This window comes from Rattus norvegicus, chromosome 2, assembly GCF_021556685.1.
Source record: "Rattus norvegicus strain SHRSP/BbbUtx chromosome 2, alternate assembly SHRSP_T2T, whole genome shotgun sequence".
NCBI lineage: Eukaryota > Metazoa > Chordata > Mammalia > Rodentia > Muridae > Rattus > Rattus norvegicus.
Window position 1 is genome coordinate 199,293,416 of NC_141535.1, and position 21,271 is coordinate 199,314,686.

At 42.1% G+C, this 21,271-nt stretch overlaps 1 protein-coding gene across 2 annotated transcripts in view; it reads left to right on the forward strand.

Moving 5' to 3' along the window:
- Vav3 (vav guanine nucleotide exchange factor 3) overlaps positions 1 to 21,271 on the forward strand; it is a 335,600-nt gene that overhangs the window by 141,775 nt on the left and 172,554 nt on the right. For both annotated transcript variants that reach the window (XR_015661543.1, NM_001191714.1), the window contains 7 exon segments: positions 4,241 to 4,299; positions 6,417 to 6,482; positions 11,160 to 11,268; positions 13,139 to 13,231; positions 16,189 to 16,257; positions 18,188 to 18,291; positions 20,394 to 20,493. Coding sequence is in view for 1 of the 2 variants with exons in the window: in NM_001191714.1 (NP_001178643.1) it covers positions 4,241 to 4,299; positions 6,417 to 6,482; positions 11,160 to 11,268; positions 13,139 to 13,231; positions 16,189 to 16,257; positions 18,188 to 18,291; positions 20,394 to 20,493 (600 nt within the window). In the remaining variant the exon portion in view is untranslated.

Sequence of the window (21,271 nt, forward strand, 5' to 3'; positions counted from 1 at the left end):
ACCTCATTGGCGTTTTGCTGGCTTTAGGGTTGAGAATCTGGGCTTCTCTTCCCCATATCTGCTATTAACTCTTGCTGTGATGTCCTTCCTCAGCCATTCCTTATTTCCACACTTGTGCGAGGCTAGCCATTTACACACCCCGACCCCTGTGATCCAGTGATTTTTGCAGGGCACACACTCCCATTTCCCTCACGGGGGCAGCGGATGGTCTGTGTCCTGTGACTCTTAAGAGAATCGAACTAGAAGGAAGCAGTTTGGGTTGCCTGCCCCGACTATGTTTTCCGTTGCGGGAGAGCAGAGTAATTAGCGTTCTCACACGTCCCTCAAGGGCGTCTAAGTTCAGGGACGCAGTTCCGTGAACGCTCCTCTTTCTCTCTCTCACGGGCAGGCACCCCTTTACCATCCTTCCCGCAACAGAACATGCATGTGATTGAGTGTACATTTGGCGAGGAGGACGAGTGCTGGCTTTGTAGCAGAGCGTCGCAGCCACGCGTTCATGGCGAAAAAGGGAAACTCATTAGATTCTTTACATGTGCTGGGGTGTCGCACGCCATTAAGATGAATAAAGTACGTTTATGCATGGTGGCACGGCCGTGATGGATTGCTAGTGACGAAGCACGGCTCTGCGTGTGTTAGAAAAGTCTTCGATTTTCAAAACAGCTCCATAATAAATCTGTTTTTGAGAGAGGATTGCATTCCACTCCTTTACAACCCATTAACTTAGGAAAAAACCTTGAGTCCTTTTGAGAAAAGATGAAATGCTGAATTTGAAACTTTTAAATAGACCGCTAAGTGCCAGGGGAGAACTATAGTCATAGTCTGAGAGAAGATAACATGAGATCCGGGTTGGGATGGGAGGGCATCAGAGAGAGAAGGTGCCTTGGAGGCTCAGGCTGACTTGTGGAGCTCTGGCGACCCCTGAGCAAAGCTACTGGGGATTTAGACCTAGGCTTCCGGGTGTGCAGCTGATTGGACGCTCCTATGGTGCCCAGGCTCCTCCCCCTCCTGAGCCTGCAGGGTACACAGCCAAGGTGCCCAAGGGCATCCCAGTAACCATGGCTCTCACTGACACCACAGTGCTCAGCCAAGACTGCCAAGGCCATCTCGTACCTCACCTCTTATAGTCTCACTCTGGCTGCCTTAGAGCACTCTTGGACCCTGGAGAGAATCCCTGTATGACTTTTGGCTACTGGCTGCTCCCCATGACTTCCTGTCCCCTCTGTTCACTTTTTCGCTAATGCAATTAGCCCCGTTCTCTGCTCTCCAAAAGGTTCTCAATGATCCTATTGCTTCTGGGATGTAATTTCCAGTTTAAAGTGGGGATGAGAAGCCTTGCTCACTTCTCCCACCTTCCTCACACAGTAGGTCTAAGTAGCCCAACTATAACCTCGACTTCCTTACAAATGTGTTTCCTTACCTGTGGAGTTAGAGGACGTGGGTACGAGAGGTTGGTCAGGTTGTGGAGTCACTGTAGCTAATGGGTGCTGAATCCTTACTGCCTTACCCTCCTTTCTGATAATTGATGTCCACAATTTATTATTTTGAAGTAACCATTTAAAAATCAACATATTTCATGGGACATAGGCTTTTTGGTGTCTTTTGATATTTTGTTGTTGTCTTATTTTATTTTATTTTATAAATATTCATGCCTGTAAGTTTCAGAAGGGCAGGCCAAGGTAGGGAATCCATATAGGAGATTTGAGAGTCTGGCACTGATTTGTATATTTGTCTGTTGTCAATCTGTAAACACTGTCTTAATAGAGTAGATGTTGTTCTAAAACCAGCACATTGACTGAACAGCCTTTACTTGTTTTGGCTAAACTTACTATTAGACTGCTGTATATGTAGGAGGATACACATAAAAGTAAGAGGTCTCACAGCCACTCATTGTAAGATCACTATGCAATCTTTCCATTGAACATAATTAACAACCACCCTTAAATCATACGGGTTGCTTAGCCAAATTTTCAGTGTGCTTAAAGGGAACCAGTGGAACTGAGGTAATAGACTATCGTCTGGCTCCCTCTGGTGGCAGATGGGTACACGACAACTCGAGCTGTATGCTTTCTGTTGTTTGAGTTTTAGTTCCAGCTTCCCTTCAGGAGTGAGGGGGAAGGCACATGAGGGGTGGGGGGAGCGATGGTAGATACTCTGAGTGTTGACAGGTAAAAGACAGAAAGTGAAGTATCTCGTAAATCTACAGTTATCATACAATTATCTCCAAAGAACTAAATAAATAGCCATTAAGATGCACATTAAAGTAGCAGTGATGCTATTTTATTGCTGTGTTGTTTTTCTTGCTAAGAGGGCCTAAGGCCACAGCACCCAACACAACCAGAGGGAGGTCTTCTCTGGGGTCCTGTAGTATTGCCTCGTCCCAGTGGTTTGTGTCTCAAACCCTACCTCAACCGGAGGTCCGAGGACTACTCAGATTATGCCAGAAGTTTTTCCAAAACTACACTTTGCACTTAGAAACACATAATCTTGGCATCTTCAGATATCAGCTCCTTTTCTTCCCTGGTGTCTTGGCAGGAGGCTGGGGTGGTTAAACTTCAGAGTTTTGGGGTCACTAGCTTTGCTCCCCTGGTCTCCAGGTCTCTTGCTTTCTTTTACCCCCAGGAACCATTAGAAGCATCCTCTGTCCCTATGCTCTTGTTGAAAATGACGAAGCAGTGCTTGATTATTTTTAAGTTAACAAGTCTATGTACGTGTCACATAGAACACGCTGTTCTGAGCTGCGTACGCACCGTGGAGTGTTTAAACAGAACCGACGGATGTGTGTCCTCTCTGCGTTCCACTTTTTAGTGCTAACATGCCACACCTACATGCCACACCTATCCTTTTCACTATTTTCAAGAATCCTGGACAACGGGGCACTGCTATTTATAGTCAATGTGTAATCACAATTTCCCATGTAATTAATTTTATTCTCTATAATAAAACCTCACTAACATTTGATGAGCACTCCCCCTTCCAATAACTTCACGCAGCAGTTAATTAGCTCTTCTGTGCTTTATGGAGGTGAGTGCACCTGAGTTCACAAGCCTCCCAACAGACTCCCTCGTGAGTCAGGAGTTTGAGACCCCATTCACGGGACCGCTACCCTGTAGAGAGAGGTTCCTTTGCGGGGTGGAGACCCTTGCTCACATTTCTGTCCTGCAGCTGAGGCGTTTTAGATGACAGCCACTAGGCTACCTCAATCCAGACAGGTGCGTCTTCTCCCACTGCCATTCTGACTCAAAAGGAGCCACACAGCAAGAGTTTGAGCAATCATGTTTATCATAAAAAATGCAGTTAATGAGAAAATGCGTCCTAGATCTAGCTGGTTTCCTCAGTGAGTCTCTGTCGAATGATTGAAAGAGGAGCAAAGTTACTAAGTACACATGCTAAAAACCGTTAACAGAGCGCTCTTGGGCTTAGGTACTGAAGGCGTTTTTGAAATACATAATTGAAAGTAATTTAGAGTGGAAGAATTCTTGAACGCACTGAGCAATTTCTTTAAAGTTGGTGATTATAAAGAATTGCTACCTTTGAACCACTTTACATGCACTGTTACTTAATCCCTACAATAGACTAATGGTCATTAGTTCTTCTTTGAAGACTGATCAGGAGGAAGAAACCAAACCTAGTGAGTTTAGGTGGTTTCTTAGAATTAACTGGCTAATGAACGTGAAACCCAGATTTGATCTTGCATGATCAGACTCAAGAACTGGAACTCTCAACCATTTTGCTGCTCAGCGATGCCTGCTGGGCTGTGAGAATTATGTGATATCTGTGTGGTCCAAAGTGTGACAGAGCCGGTGATGACTGAGCGCTTGGAATCCGGCCAGTCCAACCGTGGAAATAAAATGTATGATTTTTTTAAGCATTTTTTTTAACTTAAATAGCTTCACTTATCTAGTGGGTACTACATTCAGGAATACAGACTTATTTGATTTTTAAGATATTCCAGTATAAGGCACCAGATGTTTGGGGTTAATGCGTTTAACTCCCTGCTTTATTGGAAGGGGGCTGTCACTCACACTCATTGGAAATCTGGTTTAAGTCATGAAAAGGAACACTGGTATTATCTGAGCTTTTAAGCTTTCCAGTCATGACTCTTCTGTTCTATACCTTTTGAATCTATAAATTGATATATTTCATTGTTGTTAACATTGAATGGGAAAACTGTTGCTTTTGAGAAAAGTGTTGAGTCTTATTACGTGCAAGCTCAATAAACGTTTTCTTCTCTTTTCTTCAGGTTATAGAAACATTATCTCGCCTATCCCGAACACCAATAGCATTGGCCACAGGAATCAGGTAAGTCCATGTCTCTGTGCTTCCTGTCTCCCATGTTGTTCTGTGCAGTGCTATTTCCTGAATGGTTATTGTTTGCAAAGCTCTTTGTGCTTGGTATGTGAAGTGTCACATACACATTCGAGATTTATTGAGCAATTATGAACTTATTATTCATAGATTTGAATGAGACACAGGGGCTGAACATTGTTCTCGGTTCCCTGGTGACTGTCACTGGTTATGGTTCTCCTTAAAAAAAAAACTTCCTTAAGCATTTCTAAATGTATAATTCATTAAGACAAATGCAAATGTTTTAATACATAAATATTTAAGAATATAATGTATTTGGTTCCTGTAGAAGGGACCATAACAATAACTCACAACTTTTATGAGTTTAAGGAGCAATCAGACAAACACTCAATGATACACAAGGATGTGTGTTGAAGGTTGGGTAAGACATGAAAATCTCAGAAGTAGATTGTTTATCTATGCCACCTCCACGCAGTGGAGTATAGTTCGGTTGGTAAGCATGCGAGTAGAGATGTGTTTGTTGTTCAAGCTTTTTCTGTCTTAGATTCTGTCCTCTTAGTCGGTAAAGGATATAAGAATCAGGAAATGAAGAAGCTAGAGCGAGGTCACCGGGAGATAGAAGAGTTAGTTCACAGCTGACTTCTTCAAGGCCTCGAGTTCTAGTCTCCATCCTTGATAGATCGGACTTAGTCTCTATCTCTGCCGTGTTACATCATCTTCTGAGAGTGGGAATCCAAGTGTGTCTCAAAGGAGCATTCAACACGGGCTTGGCAGCTCTGTTCCTGGATGCAACCACAGTGGTCTCAGGGACAACATCCTGGAGACCCTTTCTCAGAAATGGACCGTGATTTTTATCAGTTTGCTGTCAGCTGGCTTATTCTTCAATTCCTCCTAATTGGCTCTTCAATAAGGAGTAGCCATCCATGTCCGTACATGTTATGTCATTATGTGTAAGGAGTAGATTTTGAAACAAGGATGGCCTCCTTTGTATGTACTTTTGATTCTGAAAGTATACCAGTCAGAAGTCTCTTTTCCTTTAAAAATTTTCTTGTCATATTGACAGTACTGCATTATAATTCTTGGTAGTGAACCTGTAGAGATACGAAAGACCAATTAAATGTGTCTATGTTACAAAAGAATAACCCTGACAGATTGGTTACACATATTCATTTACTTGAAGAGATGTAGGTCCCTGCACTATCTTAAGTATTAAATTAATTCATAATATATTCAAAGTTAATTGTCTTAAATAATGAAATGAAACAAAAAGTCTGACTTTCTTTAGTATTATTTTGATGGACCCCTTGGATAAACATGACAGTAGCATGCTTAATATCAAAGAGTGGAGCATTTGTTGTTACAATATAATTCCTATGCTAATTTTTTAGGTCCACTTTTAAAGCATTGTCTTGGTCATGAAGAAACATGAGTCAAACAAAGATACTAAACAATAGCAGTGGAGAAAAAGTAGAGTGCGATTACTTTTAACACAGGACAAAAACAGCTCTCCAGTCTCTTTGGAGTCTACTGTGTTCATTTCTCCAAAACCTGGAGAAAAAAAAAAAAACAAAAGCAAACCAAAAACAACTTAAATACTCCAATCTGATTAGGGAAATCTGTCAGGGTCAAAGTCATATGCATGATGTCTTTGTCTTCTTAGAATCTCCATTCTCATTGGTGATCAGAGCCATGAGAGACAATTTACTGTCGGTCTTTGTTAGGTCAGCTCTTACAGCTGGAGTGAGGGCGATGAAGGCATGGCCAAGGCCGAGGCTGCCCATTCCCTGACCTGGGCTTTGTGGTGGGTGCCATGGGGTGACCCTGCAGGTATGTGGCAGGGGGAGGATCAGATAACCACATTAGCATGTCCCCAGCTGTAGCTAGGTCTGCAGGGACTCACGGTAATGCTAATGCTGGAGCTGATTTAGGGTAGCAGGTGTGAGTCTCCCCAGGGGAACCCCAGGCACAGCTGCTGAGCAAGGCCTTCCGGGGAAACCCTTGAAATCATTAAATACGATGACGTGTTTGAGCGGCAGCAAATTTCGCTCTTTAATTAGAGGTAAATGATCATTCCGAATGCTCACTCTCCCATGTTTTTCCTCCCTCCCTAGGCCATTCCCCACGGAAGAAAGTGTAAATGATGAAGACATCTACAAAGGCCTTCCTGACCTGATAGAGTATGTGGGGCATTTTCAATACAATTAAGCCACTGTGCTATTGTTACTCAGCATGGATGAGAACTATAGTAAGCTCTCTGCAGGGCGAAAGTGAGGCAGGATAAGAATTATCTACCCTTAAAATGATGACGGAAAGTTTCACAAGAAATCTCCTTCAACTGGCTTTTAGTTCTCTGTGCTGTGTGGCCATGAAGAGAAACTTAGTGCAGGGAAGTAAAATCTTGAAGTTTCTCAAGGGCATAATACAGACGTAGATAAGACTGGAATTACACAATTAGGGAATACTAAAAAAAAAAAAAAGAAGTAACGTTTACTATGGAGTCATAGGACAGAACGTGCATGCATTTCAGTCGGCACCAGGAAGGATGGCTGCAGCTGGAGTTGTTCGTGTAAATGTCGGTAGATGGAGCTCACCCTGAGCAGAGGCTCCTCGGGGCTTTATTACTCAATAGTCAGGAGAGGCAGACGGTCTTGCAGCTGATTATCCTCCGCTGATTGAGTGGCGTATGCAGCTTATGAATGAATATCAAGCATGATCCCCTCTCCTCAGAGACCTTATGACATAGATCAGGTGTGTTTGCACAGAATTGTAAGAGACGGATTACCCTCCAAGGGCAATTCCTGGAATCTGTGGGTAGCCACAGTCCAGCACTAGCTGTTTTATTTGCTTGTATTACTGGCCCCTCAACGGTCTTTCTTAGGCATCCCTTCACAGAGAGACCTTTCTTGGGGAAAATAGCCATCACGACCTCACACTATGTTTTTAATCTTTATTTCTGGCTAAGGTTGGCTCCCTAGGCTTACTGCCTGTGTCTTCATTCCAAGGCACAGGAACTTGGTGCATGTCTGCATTCTTGGAACTTTAAACTGTGGTGAGCTGGAGAGATGGCTCAATGGTCTGGCAAAAGGTAGCTGGGCAGGCAAAAGGATCTGAGTTTGGATCCCCAGAATCCCTTTGAGGTAGTAGTAGTTAGGCATAGCTGCTTGCCTGCGATTCTAACCTTGGAAAGCAGAGACAGAAGGTTCCTCTAGGCAACCTGGAACATGAGACTAACCAGATGGCTGAGCTCTGGATTTGATCGAGAGGCCCTGCCTCGATGAAAAAGGTGGAGGAGCAATAAAAGGAAATCCCAGACATCAACCTCACCTGCATATACTCACCTGCACACATGTGTCCACATAGGTACACACTCACACATGCAAACTATATTCCATACACCTATACATGAAAAAGGAGAAAAATAAGCGACTAAGCTGTGTCTGATGTATGTATATAAGTAAGCCAAAAGAACATTGGACATCTACTGTTTGCCCGGCACTGCGTGCTAGGGTTGGGCTATCTAATCGTTCAATAGTGAGAGTGTGCTGTGTGCTCATTTGTGTGCTAATGTGTTCTGTGTGTCATCTCATGTGTTAAGTACCCGCTGTTATCATCTATGTGGAAAAAATAATTGTACACAAAACTAACGTGTTAGAGATAACATCCCAGAGAGTAGTCTTTGAATCCAGATGTTTCAGACCCTGGAGTGAGAGGCTCTTAATCACTGTCCTGGGACCAGATGTGTGGTGACTTAGTGCTCTGAGAACTCCCAGCCATAGCAATGGGCGGCCAGCAGCCTTTTCTATTTTATGTGGCATTTGGAGTGGCGTTGAAGTCATATATTTTAAATGTCCTTTGAGGATAGTTTCTTACTGCTTCTAAACTTCCAGGAACTCACTGCCATTAGGTAAGATGGATGCCGATTATCTGATTAATTTGGAAATGGACTTTTATAAAATAACTGTAAGGTTACTGGTCTTGTAACCAGATTCCTAGGAAGAGCATAATCTGTACAGAGCCGTGATAATGTGGTCGCTGAACCCCGTTGATGGTCACTGACGCCCATTACTTTTTTATAGCCTTTGCCCATCTTGTTCTGCTTAGTAGTGTTGGTGAGATTTAGTTTGAGGGAGCGTTAGGTATCAGGTAGGAGGAGGCTTTCAATCCAAAGTGTCAGGGATGGAAGCCACAGTCCACATGGCTTCTGACCAGGGCCCGGATCCAGCCTCTTCCTAAGTTTGGCTATTTCAGCTCGCTCCATGCTGATCTCAGCTGACTTCCCTACCCCCACACAAAACGGCCAGATACAAGACAACCAGGACTGCATAGAGAGACTCCATGCTCAACCCTCTCCCAAGACAATGAAACAAAGTGCTCAGACCTACCTAACTGTCCCACCCTTTCCTACCCCGAGTCCTCCAAATGCCCTGCTATGGAAATCAAAGAGCAGCCGCATGGCTTGACTCACGATGTTCAATTCAATGTTGAAAGGCATCTTCAATTCTTTCTCCTCTCTGCCTAATTCCAGACAGTCTCTGTATCTGATGTGATCCTGACTTTTCCTGGCTCCGCCTCAGCAGCCTTTACTCTTCTTATAGCTCTTAGGCTCCCAGTGTGTGACCTTTTGGCCCCTTACTCCCTCTGCCTGCGGTCCTCACACCCTCTCTCCTCTGTAAAGCCCCTGTTGGCTCGCAGATACCCCAGCTAAGGTTGAGTGCACCAAGCGCAGTGCTCTTCAGTTTTGTTTCAGCTCTTCCCTCCAGTGGTCCAGCCCCGAGGGGTTGTCAATCACAGCCTTCATGTTAGTGCTCTTTCAGGAACCCTGTCTCCCTCCTCATGTGATGTGTCTGCCTGCTATGCTGGTTGGTCCTGAAGTTCCATTAGGATAACAAAACCACATTTTTACAGCAGAAATTTACTGACCAAGCCTACATATTCCTAGTCCAGCTCAGCCATGGCACCTTTTTGAAACCTTCGGTCATTTTCTTTAGTTATTTTCACTCTTCCCTGCTCCTTTAACTCATTCATTTACCTTGTTACATATATAGAGTTATGTGTTTATGGGCTGTTCTCCATACAAGCCAAACTATGTGTGTTTGTGTGTTGTGTAGGACACACAGTGATGATGTGTATGTGCATTCATATGTGAGTATGGTGCATGGGTCCCGTCTGTGTGTGTGTGTGTGTGTGTGTGTGTGTGTGAGTTTGCAGTTTAGATAGCACACTTGCCACCTACATTATTTGAGACTACACACAACACTGTAGCTAGCCAGCCCACAGACTTCCAGGCATTCTCTTGTCTCTGGGTCCAATCTTACTGTGATTGCAGATGTGCTAACATGCTAAGCTTCATGCAGGTCCTGGGGATTCAAACTCAGTTCATCACTTTATTTGACTTCACACATTGGTCCAGATCCTCAGTGGGAGAGTTTTTGATCTATATGTCTTTACTCCTATAGAGCGTGGAATTCAGTCAGTTCTTTATAAATACCTGCTGGATGGATGAGCAGAAGGGTAGGTGGGTGGACAAGTACTTCTGAAGTGAATTTTTCTCAGAGCCTAGTTTTCTCAAGCTTCAGTTCCCTCCTTTTGCTTCAGAACCTTCCTTTTCTCTGGGTTTTGACAGTTCACTTCTGTCAAATGCCTCCACATAATCTTTCCTGACAAACACAAACAGCCTGTGATTGTACCAGCTTTGAAAAATGTTCCAAGTTGCAGAGTGATGCAGTCACAGTGTTTTTACTTTTGTTCATGGCAATTTGTAACATTCACCCAGTACAGGCTGAGGAGGGTGCTCAGGGCTGGCCACATTAAAGGGCTGAATTTCTTTCTCAGAGAGATTACTGTTTCATTGAAACTTGTCTGGATTGGTTAAGGCCATTCCTTAGGTTGTGTTAGGAGAAGGCATTTATAGATGCTTTGGACTAGGCAGGAAGACTGAAGAGTATGGCCATCATGAAATGAAGAATTGATTGTGACAATGGTTCCACAGGAAGGGGTTGGGGACAGTGCCCTGGTCAGCCATGGATTCACGAGCTCATGGGAGACTGGAAAGAACAAATATTTTCAAGAGACCACTATGCAGTATTTAATGACTTTAAAATATATTGTAAAGATTAATGTATCTGTCCTACCTTTAAAATAAATTCAGACAGTTAACACAGATCAAGACAGTTTAGTTATAGGAAGATGTATATATCTTCTAAATGGGCTTCTAGAAGCATGGTTTGAAAAGAACTGACTTGGTTTGAATAACCTTACAGCAGCTGATGCTGTTATCAAACAGATTTCTGCTATGCCAACTTTTCCTTACCTGTGCCCTCCCCACATTATGCCTTTAACAACATAATGAAACCGAGTCCATGGAATACTGCAATCGGGAGACAGAGCGATGCGGCTGTCAACATACTCAGTGTAAAACAAACTTGTGTTTTTAGATCGAGGCTCTGTCAGAGATGTAGACTAAGTTCTGCCTTTGACAAGTCTGGTAACTCTCTGGTCTTCCAAATTTGTCATTTTTTTCATAGTTCAAATACTAAACCATATCCATATGTTGTAAAATTAGAGCCGTGACTAACTTATAGCTTTATGAATGTAAATAGCCAGTAAGGTATGCATTAACATCGACCCAGTTGCTGGATTCTGCTGTTTGTCCCTGGGATAATGTGAAGAAACAGAGTTGTAATGGGAACCTCTGGGCAGTCTCTGCTAACTCCAGTTTCCTTCTCCTCTGAGTGTTCTGCTGAAGTCAGGGGGAAGATTTCAGTCTGTTGTGAACGGAAGCCTGTAGGCCATGTCTCAATGTAGCACCTACTGTGTGACAGAGCACAGCCTTTATACCGCGTTCCTTGTTTCAGTGAAACCCGTGTGGAGGACGAAGAAGACCTCTATGACTGTGTGTACGGGGAGGATGAAGGCGGAGAAGTCTATGAAGATTTGATGAAGGCGGAGGAGGCTCACCAAGCTGTAGGGCATTTATGTGTTTTGTCTTTGAAGTAACTCTGAATAGCTTATTAGGAAGGAACAATAGTTAGAAGACTAATTGTTAACTCTGCCAGAATTCTTAATAAAAAGTCCTCGTTGCTTATAACTTATTTGTAGATGCAAGCATGTATTCTGTTTTTGTTTGTTTTTCCAGTTCATAGGACTTTGTGGTCTAATCCTTTCCTTCATTAGTGAGGAAACCGAGTCTTAGAGGCCAGTGATGGATAATTGAAGAATAGCAATAGGATGCAATGTCAGCACATCATGAGACTGTAATTGTATTTACAATCGTCAAAGTACATCTTTTCCAAAACAAATATATTTTTCATTTTTAGTGTAATATGTCAGTGGCTATTTCTTTTTACTCATAGCTCTTGATACAAGTGACTCTCCCCTTCTTCTCTTCATTTCTTTTGTTATTTTTCTCTCATCTATTACATCCCTGACTGCAGCTTCCCCTCCCTCCTGTCCTCCTATTGCCCCCTCCCGACTTTCACTCTCACCCAGCCCCAGACTCTGCTGTTTCCCTTAAGAAAAGGACAGGGCTATCAACCGAACACGGCATAGCCACATGCACTCGCGCTAGGCACCATCACACTGAGTTGTTCTCAAGGCTCCTGTGCCACACATCTGTCTAGAACATCCAGGAAGAACCGCTTTAAACCGTCCTCGCATCTATAATTTGAAAGTTTAAAAAGTCAGTCACCTGGGCATTTATCGGCATATTCTCTTGCCCTAGAGAGTTCTTCATGAGCTGGGTAGTGACTTAGCTTCTTCCGGGAGTCCATGGGTTGGCCCAGCTTTCTATGCATTGGCTTCTAATACTAGAGGGCTGGGGAGGTCCCTCGGTTCCTACTTAGGGAAGATAATCACTGTGGGTTTAACTTGATGTGTGAGGGGTAGGCTACCCTGGCAGCGCCCGATGGTGCTTTGAGGTGCATCTCTCCTGCAGCGCCTATAGTAATCATCGGCTTTGGTGGCAGCAGATCTTCAGGGTCTCCTCTCACCTGAGGACACTTCTCCACTTCAGAGCTCTAGGTGGTGGCTATAATTACGCTATAATTAACAACAATAATAATTTCGCTTCCTTGTCAAGATGTAGAGTACTTTGCTACTTGGCTTCTGTCACTTGGCCCTCCTTAGGTTTACTGTAATTCTATTTCACAGAGGTGAAAACCAAGCCACAGAGAAACCTAGTGACTTATTTATAGTTATAAGGCTAATAACAAAGTCATCGTCGGGACTGAATTCTGTTTTGTCTGTGATTCTCTAACCTCAACATTATGCCATACTTTAACACTCAGTGAAAGAACCAAGTATTACGCTAATGTGTAAAAACAATATTTGATGGATTTTTACTTGTGTGTGTACACACACACAAACACACACATATACACACACATGCACACGTACGTGCACACACGCAAGCACACACACATTTGCTGTTATTGATTGATATCCCAGCCTGATATGATAGGTCTGTACCCTACCATTGAACTGTTAATATTGTATAGTCATTTCTGCAGTTCATGTGAAATCTGCTGTCTATGAAGGAAATCCTTAGACTAATTGTTACCAGATTCATTAACATTTGAATAAAAGAGGTGCATTTATTTAAGTAGAATATCTATTTCTGAAACTTAAGATTTTAAGTCACTTAAAATCTTTTCATTTACAGTGTTGAAAAAAACAAAAGCTCCCACAAACTATGTCACAAATGCAGCTAAGCGTGTCTTCTAGTTGTTTTGTTACAATGGAAAGTATAAGGCAATCAGATTTTGATATTCTTTTCCTAGATAAATTGTTATGTGAACTCAACGAAATAGTTTTAATTTTACCTTTCTATCTGCAGAAATCACAAGAAAATGATATACGGAGTTGTTGCCTAGCAGAAATTAGGCAGACAGAAGAAAAATACACAGAAACTTTGGAGTCAATAGAAAAAGTAAGTTATTGGGTAGCAAAGTGCCAAGGTTGCCTTGCATAATCTATGACCTAGACCAAACTCCTTCCACAGTGTGTGTACGTTAATGTATATTCTAAGATTTGCACTGAATGACAGGCTCATCAAATACCTCATTGATCCATGGGTATAGTCTAAAAACAGTGAAGTCACACAAGTAGCAAATAGAGCTTGGGGTCAGTACGACCTTGGGTGGTAGGGATAAGAATAGTGGTTAAAGCATATATATGCTTATATTAGAGAGGAGGACTATTTAAACATTTATACCCAGAATAGGCAAATGTATAGACAGTCTACACACAGAAAAGCAATTGCCTGGAGTTAGGGAAGAGAGGTGTGTTTATGGAGGGTAGGTTGGCTGGGAGGAGAAATAGTGAATGACCACTAATGTCTGCAGAATGTTTGAAGTGATAAATAGTTTTAAAATTGATTGCGATTACTGCATAGCTCCGAACGTCTAAGAACCAGTGGATTGCAAAGTAAACAGTTGAGTTGTGGTAAACATGAATTATGTTTCAATAAAAGCCTCCAAAAGAAAAATAAAGGCATCAAAGCAGATTTATACATTATACTACTATTTATTGCTATCTTGACATGGGAATGGCACTGGTTTAAGAACTGGTGATATAGCAGCAAAGACAGGAAGACTGTAGGTTCTTCTGGTACTTTCTGCATCATAGCAAAGTTTAGGCTGGAAGCAAATAAGTGTGCCAATTTTGTGTGGCGTTACCTGAAGAAAAGTAAGGATAAAAGGATGACGGGCATGGGATAGAGATACCGTGTAAAGGCTGGTCACAGACCTTTATGTAAGAGCACGGTGCTTAGTTCATCAGCTGAGAAAGTTGAGGGCACAAGCCGTGTGTATGAAGAGAGTTCTAGGAGAAAGGCTATCTGATGGGAGTGTGTGCTATGAAAATCTGATCGGGGAGAAGAGTCAATTTATCCTTCATGGAGCAGCAGTGGTCCAGTGTGGTGGACAGAATGTCTGCAGATGAGCAGCAGTGGTCCAGTGTGGTGGACAGAATGTCTGCAGATGAACAGCAGTGGTCCAGTGTATAGAATGTATGGAGGCTGAGAACAAGGTCAGAGAACTGTTGAACTAACTACCAGGTCATATAGGGACAAAAGTTAGAGCTTTGAGCAGACTTGAAGTCAAGGAATTTAAGCCTTTAGCACTGCACTCTGGCTCTTCTGAAGCAAGAATGTGAGGTAGGAGAAAGGTAGGATATTATCATTATCAGGGTGACAGGAAATTGTGGCACTGAAGGAGATCTAGCAGAGTCAGACTTTAGAAATACTTTGCCAAATTAGACCCAACAGAGTTTGATGATGTAGGCAAAGGGTTCTAGAATTTGGCTTGTGAGAATGCACGAATGGTGAAGCTAGCTGTAAGATTGAGGGCAGGGAGTCATGAATCTGTTGGGTATATTAAACTCTATCCACTGGAATATACTGAGATAGATATTAATGTGTAAGTCTTGCATTGATAGGAAAGTTGGATATATATATGGATGGAGCCCTTAGACTGAATACTAAGTAAGGCCACTTCAGGAAAGTCATGTTTTTAGGGAGTAGGTTTGAGGCCACCCCTGTGACCGCCTCATTTAGAGGTTAGAAAAAGAGAACCAGGTAAAAGTTTGTTTTATCTATAAGAAAAGAGGAGACAAGGAAGGGCTGCTTAGGACAGTGAAATAGTCAGTTGATTAGGAACAGAGTGTGGACATGTGGCATCATGGATCCCACTGCACTTTGTGGTCTTGTTTAATAGTAAATTATCACTATAGTCTATGGTTTTATAAAATATGTGGCAAGCTAGATATAGGCAAAGGTTCGTTTTCCTAGAAAAATATAATAGAAGAAGGAGAGGAAGAGAGAGGGAGTGGAAAAGAGAGACAGACAGAGAGAGACAGAGACAGAGGGAGATATTTGGACAGTATTTCATGGGCTGTAAACTGGTTAGGGAGAGGAGCGAGTCTATGAAGGGTGTGAGACTCAGTAAACTGGACACAGTCGGGTTAGAGAATGAACTTCATGGGCGAGATGTAGGGTCAGAGAGATGGCTGCTTGAACTAATCCAGAAGCATGCACAGCTGTTGATTATAATGACAGTGCCTTGAGACAAGTCCCGAGATTTGAGAGTTGAGCTCACAATTATTGGAAATAAAGGCACCGACAGACCAGGTTGCTAGATGGGTCATCTGTGCATACACTGTGATAGCTTACAATGAAAGGGAGGTAAGGCTTGATGCTAAAGCCTCAAGTAATGAATGGAAATGATGTGAGAAGTGTGCGAGTAGATTGCACACCTCGAACATCTGTTGGAGAATTGGAGGGATTCTCTTCACGAGTCCTCAAATACATCACCACATTGTCATTGTTTATCTCCTTGGTCAACAGTGTCCTTTCTAACTTTTAGAAGCATTTGTTTTATAATTTAAACATCCCAACTTGCATTTATGTATATATGTGCATGGTACCCATGTATGTACACATGTGTATACATGTGAGTGGAAGCTTGAGGTGACATTAGCTGTCTTCCTCTATTATTTTCTATTTCCTTAGTTGAGGTAGGGTGTCTTGTTGAAGCCCAAGATCACCGATTGCATCGTCTTCTTGCTCTAAGAATCCATGACTCTGCTTTCCAAGGACTGGGATTTTATAGGTGGCTGTTACACCTGCCCAGCTTTTTCTAGGTTTTGGGGATCTGAATGCAAATGTCCATGCTTGTGGGTCAAGGTCTTTGGCCATCTCTTCAGCTCATATTTATGTCTTTATAGCTGTCCAGTGCAAAGTTTTTAATATAAAGAAATAACATCTAGTATTTGTGTTTGTAATGCTAATAAATAACTCTCAATAACTTTTGCTGATTGATAAAATCATTATATAGATTAGGCAAAGTTATGTTTAATGAAAGTGACTTTTCTCTTCTCTCCTGATAGTATTTCATGGCACCATTGAAAAGATTTCTGACAGCGGCGGAATTTGATTCAGTATTTATCAACATTCCTGTAAGTAAAGTTGTGACAAGTCAAGTGTGTTTCTAGAAAGTCTTCATGTTTTTAGTGGGCTCGTTATCCTTCCTTTACCACTGTCTTTGGGTTTTCAATGATTTTTTTCTTGCTTCCCCATTTATCATACCCTTGCTCTTTTGAAAACCTGACATTGTATCTTTAAGAGGTCAGTCAAGAGCATGTGTTCAGAAATGGATATGTGAGATTCGTGTATTAGCTATGCTTGGTTGTTATGCAGCAGTGCTCTCAGTTACATAACTGTGATGTTACTGTCTGTCTGGCTTGCTCTTCCCTGCTGTGGCCCCAGGAATGTCACTTACCTCCCTCAATTCCTCTACCATGGCCCCTGCCCACTGTCGGTTAGATCAACAGCTTCTGGTTGTGCCAATTTCCACTTGAATTTTGAATTTGCAATTTTCTCTCCTCTTCCTCTCTCTCCTCCTTCTCCCTCTCCACCTCTTCTTCTTCCTTATTGTTTTATAACTGAAAGAAAATGTTTACAAAAGCAACTGGAGACATAACACTAAAAACCCAAGCCTGCACATTTTAGGAAGTAGGAACCCTGAAACCCTATCGTATGCTCATTTGCCTTGTTCGATAGCACCTCCTTCTTCTGGCATGAATCCAGCAAAATACTAGAGATGGCATATTCACCTTCAAAGTTCGGCCTACACTGAACACGTTAACTGCCATGTTTCTCTGTGCTCCAAGGTACACGAGAAGAGATAGCAGAGAATCGGTACCTCCATTCAAATTTCCTCATTCTCCCTTTGTGACTCACACTCCCTGGCGCTGAAAATGACTTGCCAGAGTTCAAAATGAAATTCAGACTTTTGAGTTGCTATCATAAACCGTCTAGCACAATTTAAGTGCTACATGTTTGTGTCACTAGTGGTCTGGTGTTAAGTAATTTGGTCTGATTCTCGTTAGCTTACCACTAGGGTGCCGCTAATTGACCCAAGTTCAGATCTGCCTCTCTGTGTCCCAAGGACACTACTCATTACTTTAGTCCATCAATAAAACAGTGAGCACTTGATTAGTTTTATTTACAAAATTTACAGTGATTATAAGATTAAACAGCTGTGGGTTTTTTTTTAATTCAAAGAATAAATTGACCTATAATAGGAAGTACGGTTTCTGTATTCACTGGACAGGGATATTTCTATCTGAAATTGCTGTTTCCCATGCCGACATCTTTCTCCTTCTTGTCCTGCTTCCTCCTCTTCTGCTTTCTCCACTTCACCCCCAACCTCACTATCTTTTTCCTCATTAATTAAAGTTCATTTAATTAATGAACTTTACATCCCAATCACTGCCTTCCCATCTTGGTTCCCCCATCACACAGTCCCACCACCAGGCCCCTCTCACCTTCTCCTCTGAGAGGGTAGAGAAACCCCCTGGCTATCCCACCACCCTGGCACATCAAGTCTCTGCAGGGTTAGGTGCATTCTCCCAGCCCAGTTAGAGTAACATTATCCATATATAGGCACCAGCTTGAGACAGCCTCTGCTCCAGTTGTTTGGGATGCACATGAAGACCAAGTTGCACATCTGTGCAGGGGGCCTAGGTCTAGCCTATGTATGCTCTTTGATTGGTGGTTCAGTCTCTGAGAGGCCTGAGGGTCCAAATTAGTTGACTCTATTGGTCTTCGGGGCTCTCAATCTTTCCTGCAACTCTTTTATAAGACTCCCAATTTCTTTCACTGTTTGGATCTGATTCAGAAGGCTGCTGGTGGAGCCTCTCGGAGGACAGTTATGCTAGGCTCCTGTGTGCAAGCATAATGGGATATCATTAACAGTGTCAGGGATCGGTGCTTGCCCATGGGATGGGTCTCAAGTTGTGCCATTTATTGGTTGGCCAGTTCAACAAAACAGTCTCTGTTCCACCTTTGTCCCTACTTTTATTTCACAATGTTTTCTTTTCTAAGGACCTTGTAAAAGTTCATCGGAGCTTAATGCAAGAGATTCACGATTCCATTGTAAATAAAGATGACCATAACTTGTATCAAGTTTTTATTAACTACAAGGAAAGGTAATTTTTTTTACATATGTGAGTATTGGCTTGGAATCAGAATGAATGTTAGTATTAAAAACAGACATATGTATTTCTCTTGTATATTAAAATAGTTCCAGACAGAAATTTTGAACATAGCACAGTTCGTGTCAGGAAAGTAATTTGAGATTTATATATTGGTATTGTTGTTGTTTATGATGATGATGATGATGATTATGATGGTAGATGAAGGATGTCCAGGAGGTCAGAGTGCTGGATGTTCTTGTAGAAGTTTATTTTCCAGTACCCACATGTCAGCCTACAATTAACTTTACCTCTAGTTGCAGGTGATCTAATGTCCTCTATGTATATATGTATATATATGTATATATGTATATATATATTTCACATATATACATGTAGACAAATACTTATACATGTAAAATAGACGTTTTAGAGTATACTCAGTAGAGTATTTATTTTGCATGGCAGAGCAGCAGGCCGAGGTCTTCCTTTGAGTGTGCCCCTCCTGAGTGATGTAATCTTCACTAGCATTGATGCTCTGGGTCTCCCCTTTCCTCTGTGGTAATGGGAAGGGGGATATGATACTCTAATATTTTATAATTTTTGATTTTGGAACATAAAATTTTTACTCAAAGGCAGCAGTTTCTTGGTCTTGGGAGATATCTTGCTAAAATTTTACCACATGAATGTGATGAGTCTTCAGAATCCTTGTAAAGTTTTTTATTCCAAACACTGTGTGTGGGGGTGGGAAACAGACACAGGCAGACCCTCGTCACTTACTGGCCAGCCAGCTTAGCTCCAGACCAATATGAGACGCACACACAAACACACCCAAATGCACTCATACATGCACACACACAAACACAGACAGCGATAGACACAAATGCACACATACACACACACAGAGGCACAAGCACACATAACACAAGCACAATGCAAATACACATATACCTGCACACTTATGAGTACAGATGCACACAAATGCACACACACACACATAGATGCAGACACAAACACACCACAAATGCACATATGCATGTACACACACAAATACACATATACACACAAATACATATGTGCACACATACACACATAGATACACACAAAAGCATCAAAACAAATACAACTACACAGAGAGAGAGAGGGACAGACAGACTGACTGATTGACAGATCAATCTATCTTTCCTCTAACATGGAATTTATATTTTTAGCCTAAAATATACTGCTCTCTCATTTTAAATAAAGCAATATAATTCCTAGTATTAGGAAGTGGCTAATGCATTGCTTTGTGTCAACTCTTAGATAAGTATTAAGTTTATTAGGACTTTTAGCCAGTGGAGAGATAAAAGGAACAGCAAAGCTAATAGTCTGTCAGCGGAATATCTGCGTGTAGAGATGTTCTTGGTGAGCAGGCTCTGAGTCCGTGCAGTGTGAGTTATCTTCTATCCAAGGGGCTCCGGCCTCTCTTCCCACTTCTCAGATGATGTATGTTCCTTAATTAAATGCAGAAAGCAGTAGACGGTTTATTAATGAGTGGAGTCCTGGTGATTGTAATAAAATTGTAGTAGAAAATATAACTGTCTTGAGGATTAGTAAACAGTAGAAAGTTTATCTCCAAGTAAAGCTTAAAGAATTTTTTAATTTAAAAAATTGATATATATTCAAATAACCTTAACAGTCATTAAGCCCTTTGTAAAGTCTGTCTTCCATAAAACACACATGGGACCAATCTTATGCCCATTTGCAACCAAAGTAGTCTTTTTGTTGCTGTCATTGTGAGTGGCCCTCATTCTGCATGTAGTGTGTGTTAGGAAGAGTCTTGGGGACGGAGAGAATGCTCAGGCACGGAGAACACATGATGCCTTTGCAGAGGACTTGGGTACATGCAAACCACACTGCAGCAGTTAGCAAGTTCAGTTCCTGGGACTCCAGCACCTGTGCAGACATGCGCACACACACACACACACACACACACACACACACACACACACACATTAAATAAATCTTTAAAAAGCTGTTAGTGCTTTAGTAGCCCTGACTGTGGCAGAACTGGGCGTTTCCTCTTTCTCCCTCTGCTTGATTCTTTCAACCTCACAGGTTTCTCTCCTTCCTTCCAGATTGGTTATTTATGGACAGTACTGCAGTGGAGTGGAGTCAGCCATCTCTAGCCTAGACTACATCTCTAAGACAAAAGAAGATGTCAGACTGAAACTAGAGGTGCATGTTCACTTTTTATTATTTGTTTAAAGCATGATTACCTCAAAATGCAACAGCACATTCCATCGTGTGCACCAAATATAACTCATTCCAGTTTAAAAAATATTTCAAAAGATAGCCATGTTAGTAAAAGCTGTGGTGGCAATTGTAGCAGGAGCAGATCTAACTTTGTGGCAGTGGAGTCATACACATTATCTCCTCAGGTCTTCTTTACTGTGGTTTGTATTCTAGTTGAAAAGACTGGGCACAGGGATATCATGGGTAACTAGATAGCAAGAAGTACAGAATAGATAGGGTTCTCCGTCTCTGTCTCTTTGTGTGTTTGTGTGTTTGTGTGTGTGTGTGTGTGTGTGTGTGTGTTTTACATGTTCTCAAAGCATCAGATATTTGCACATGTATACAATGTATAGGTATTGCCCATAAGAAAGGAGAGCAAACAGACAGATACAAATGTGAAAAGAGGCCAAAGTGTTATGTGAGTAAAAGGAGTCTCTCTGAGTAAGCTGGGGCAATCCTGTCACTGGACGAGACATGAAGATATAGTACGACTGGAGGTTTACGGTAAATTTTGGTTTGGGAGGTGAGAACTGTGATATCTACAATCCCAGCACTCACAGGGTCTGGGCAGGAGGGTTGCAAGTTTGAGGTCAGCCTGGTTCACACCCAGACACAGATACACCCAGACACACCCAGACACTCCCCCACATTTATTTATCTATAGATGTGTGTATGTATCTTAAGACCCTGTCGCAACCCCTTCTCTCCCCCAAAGTCATAA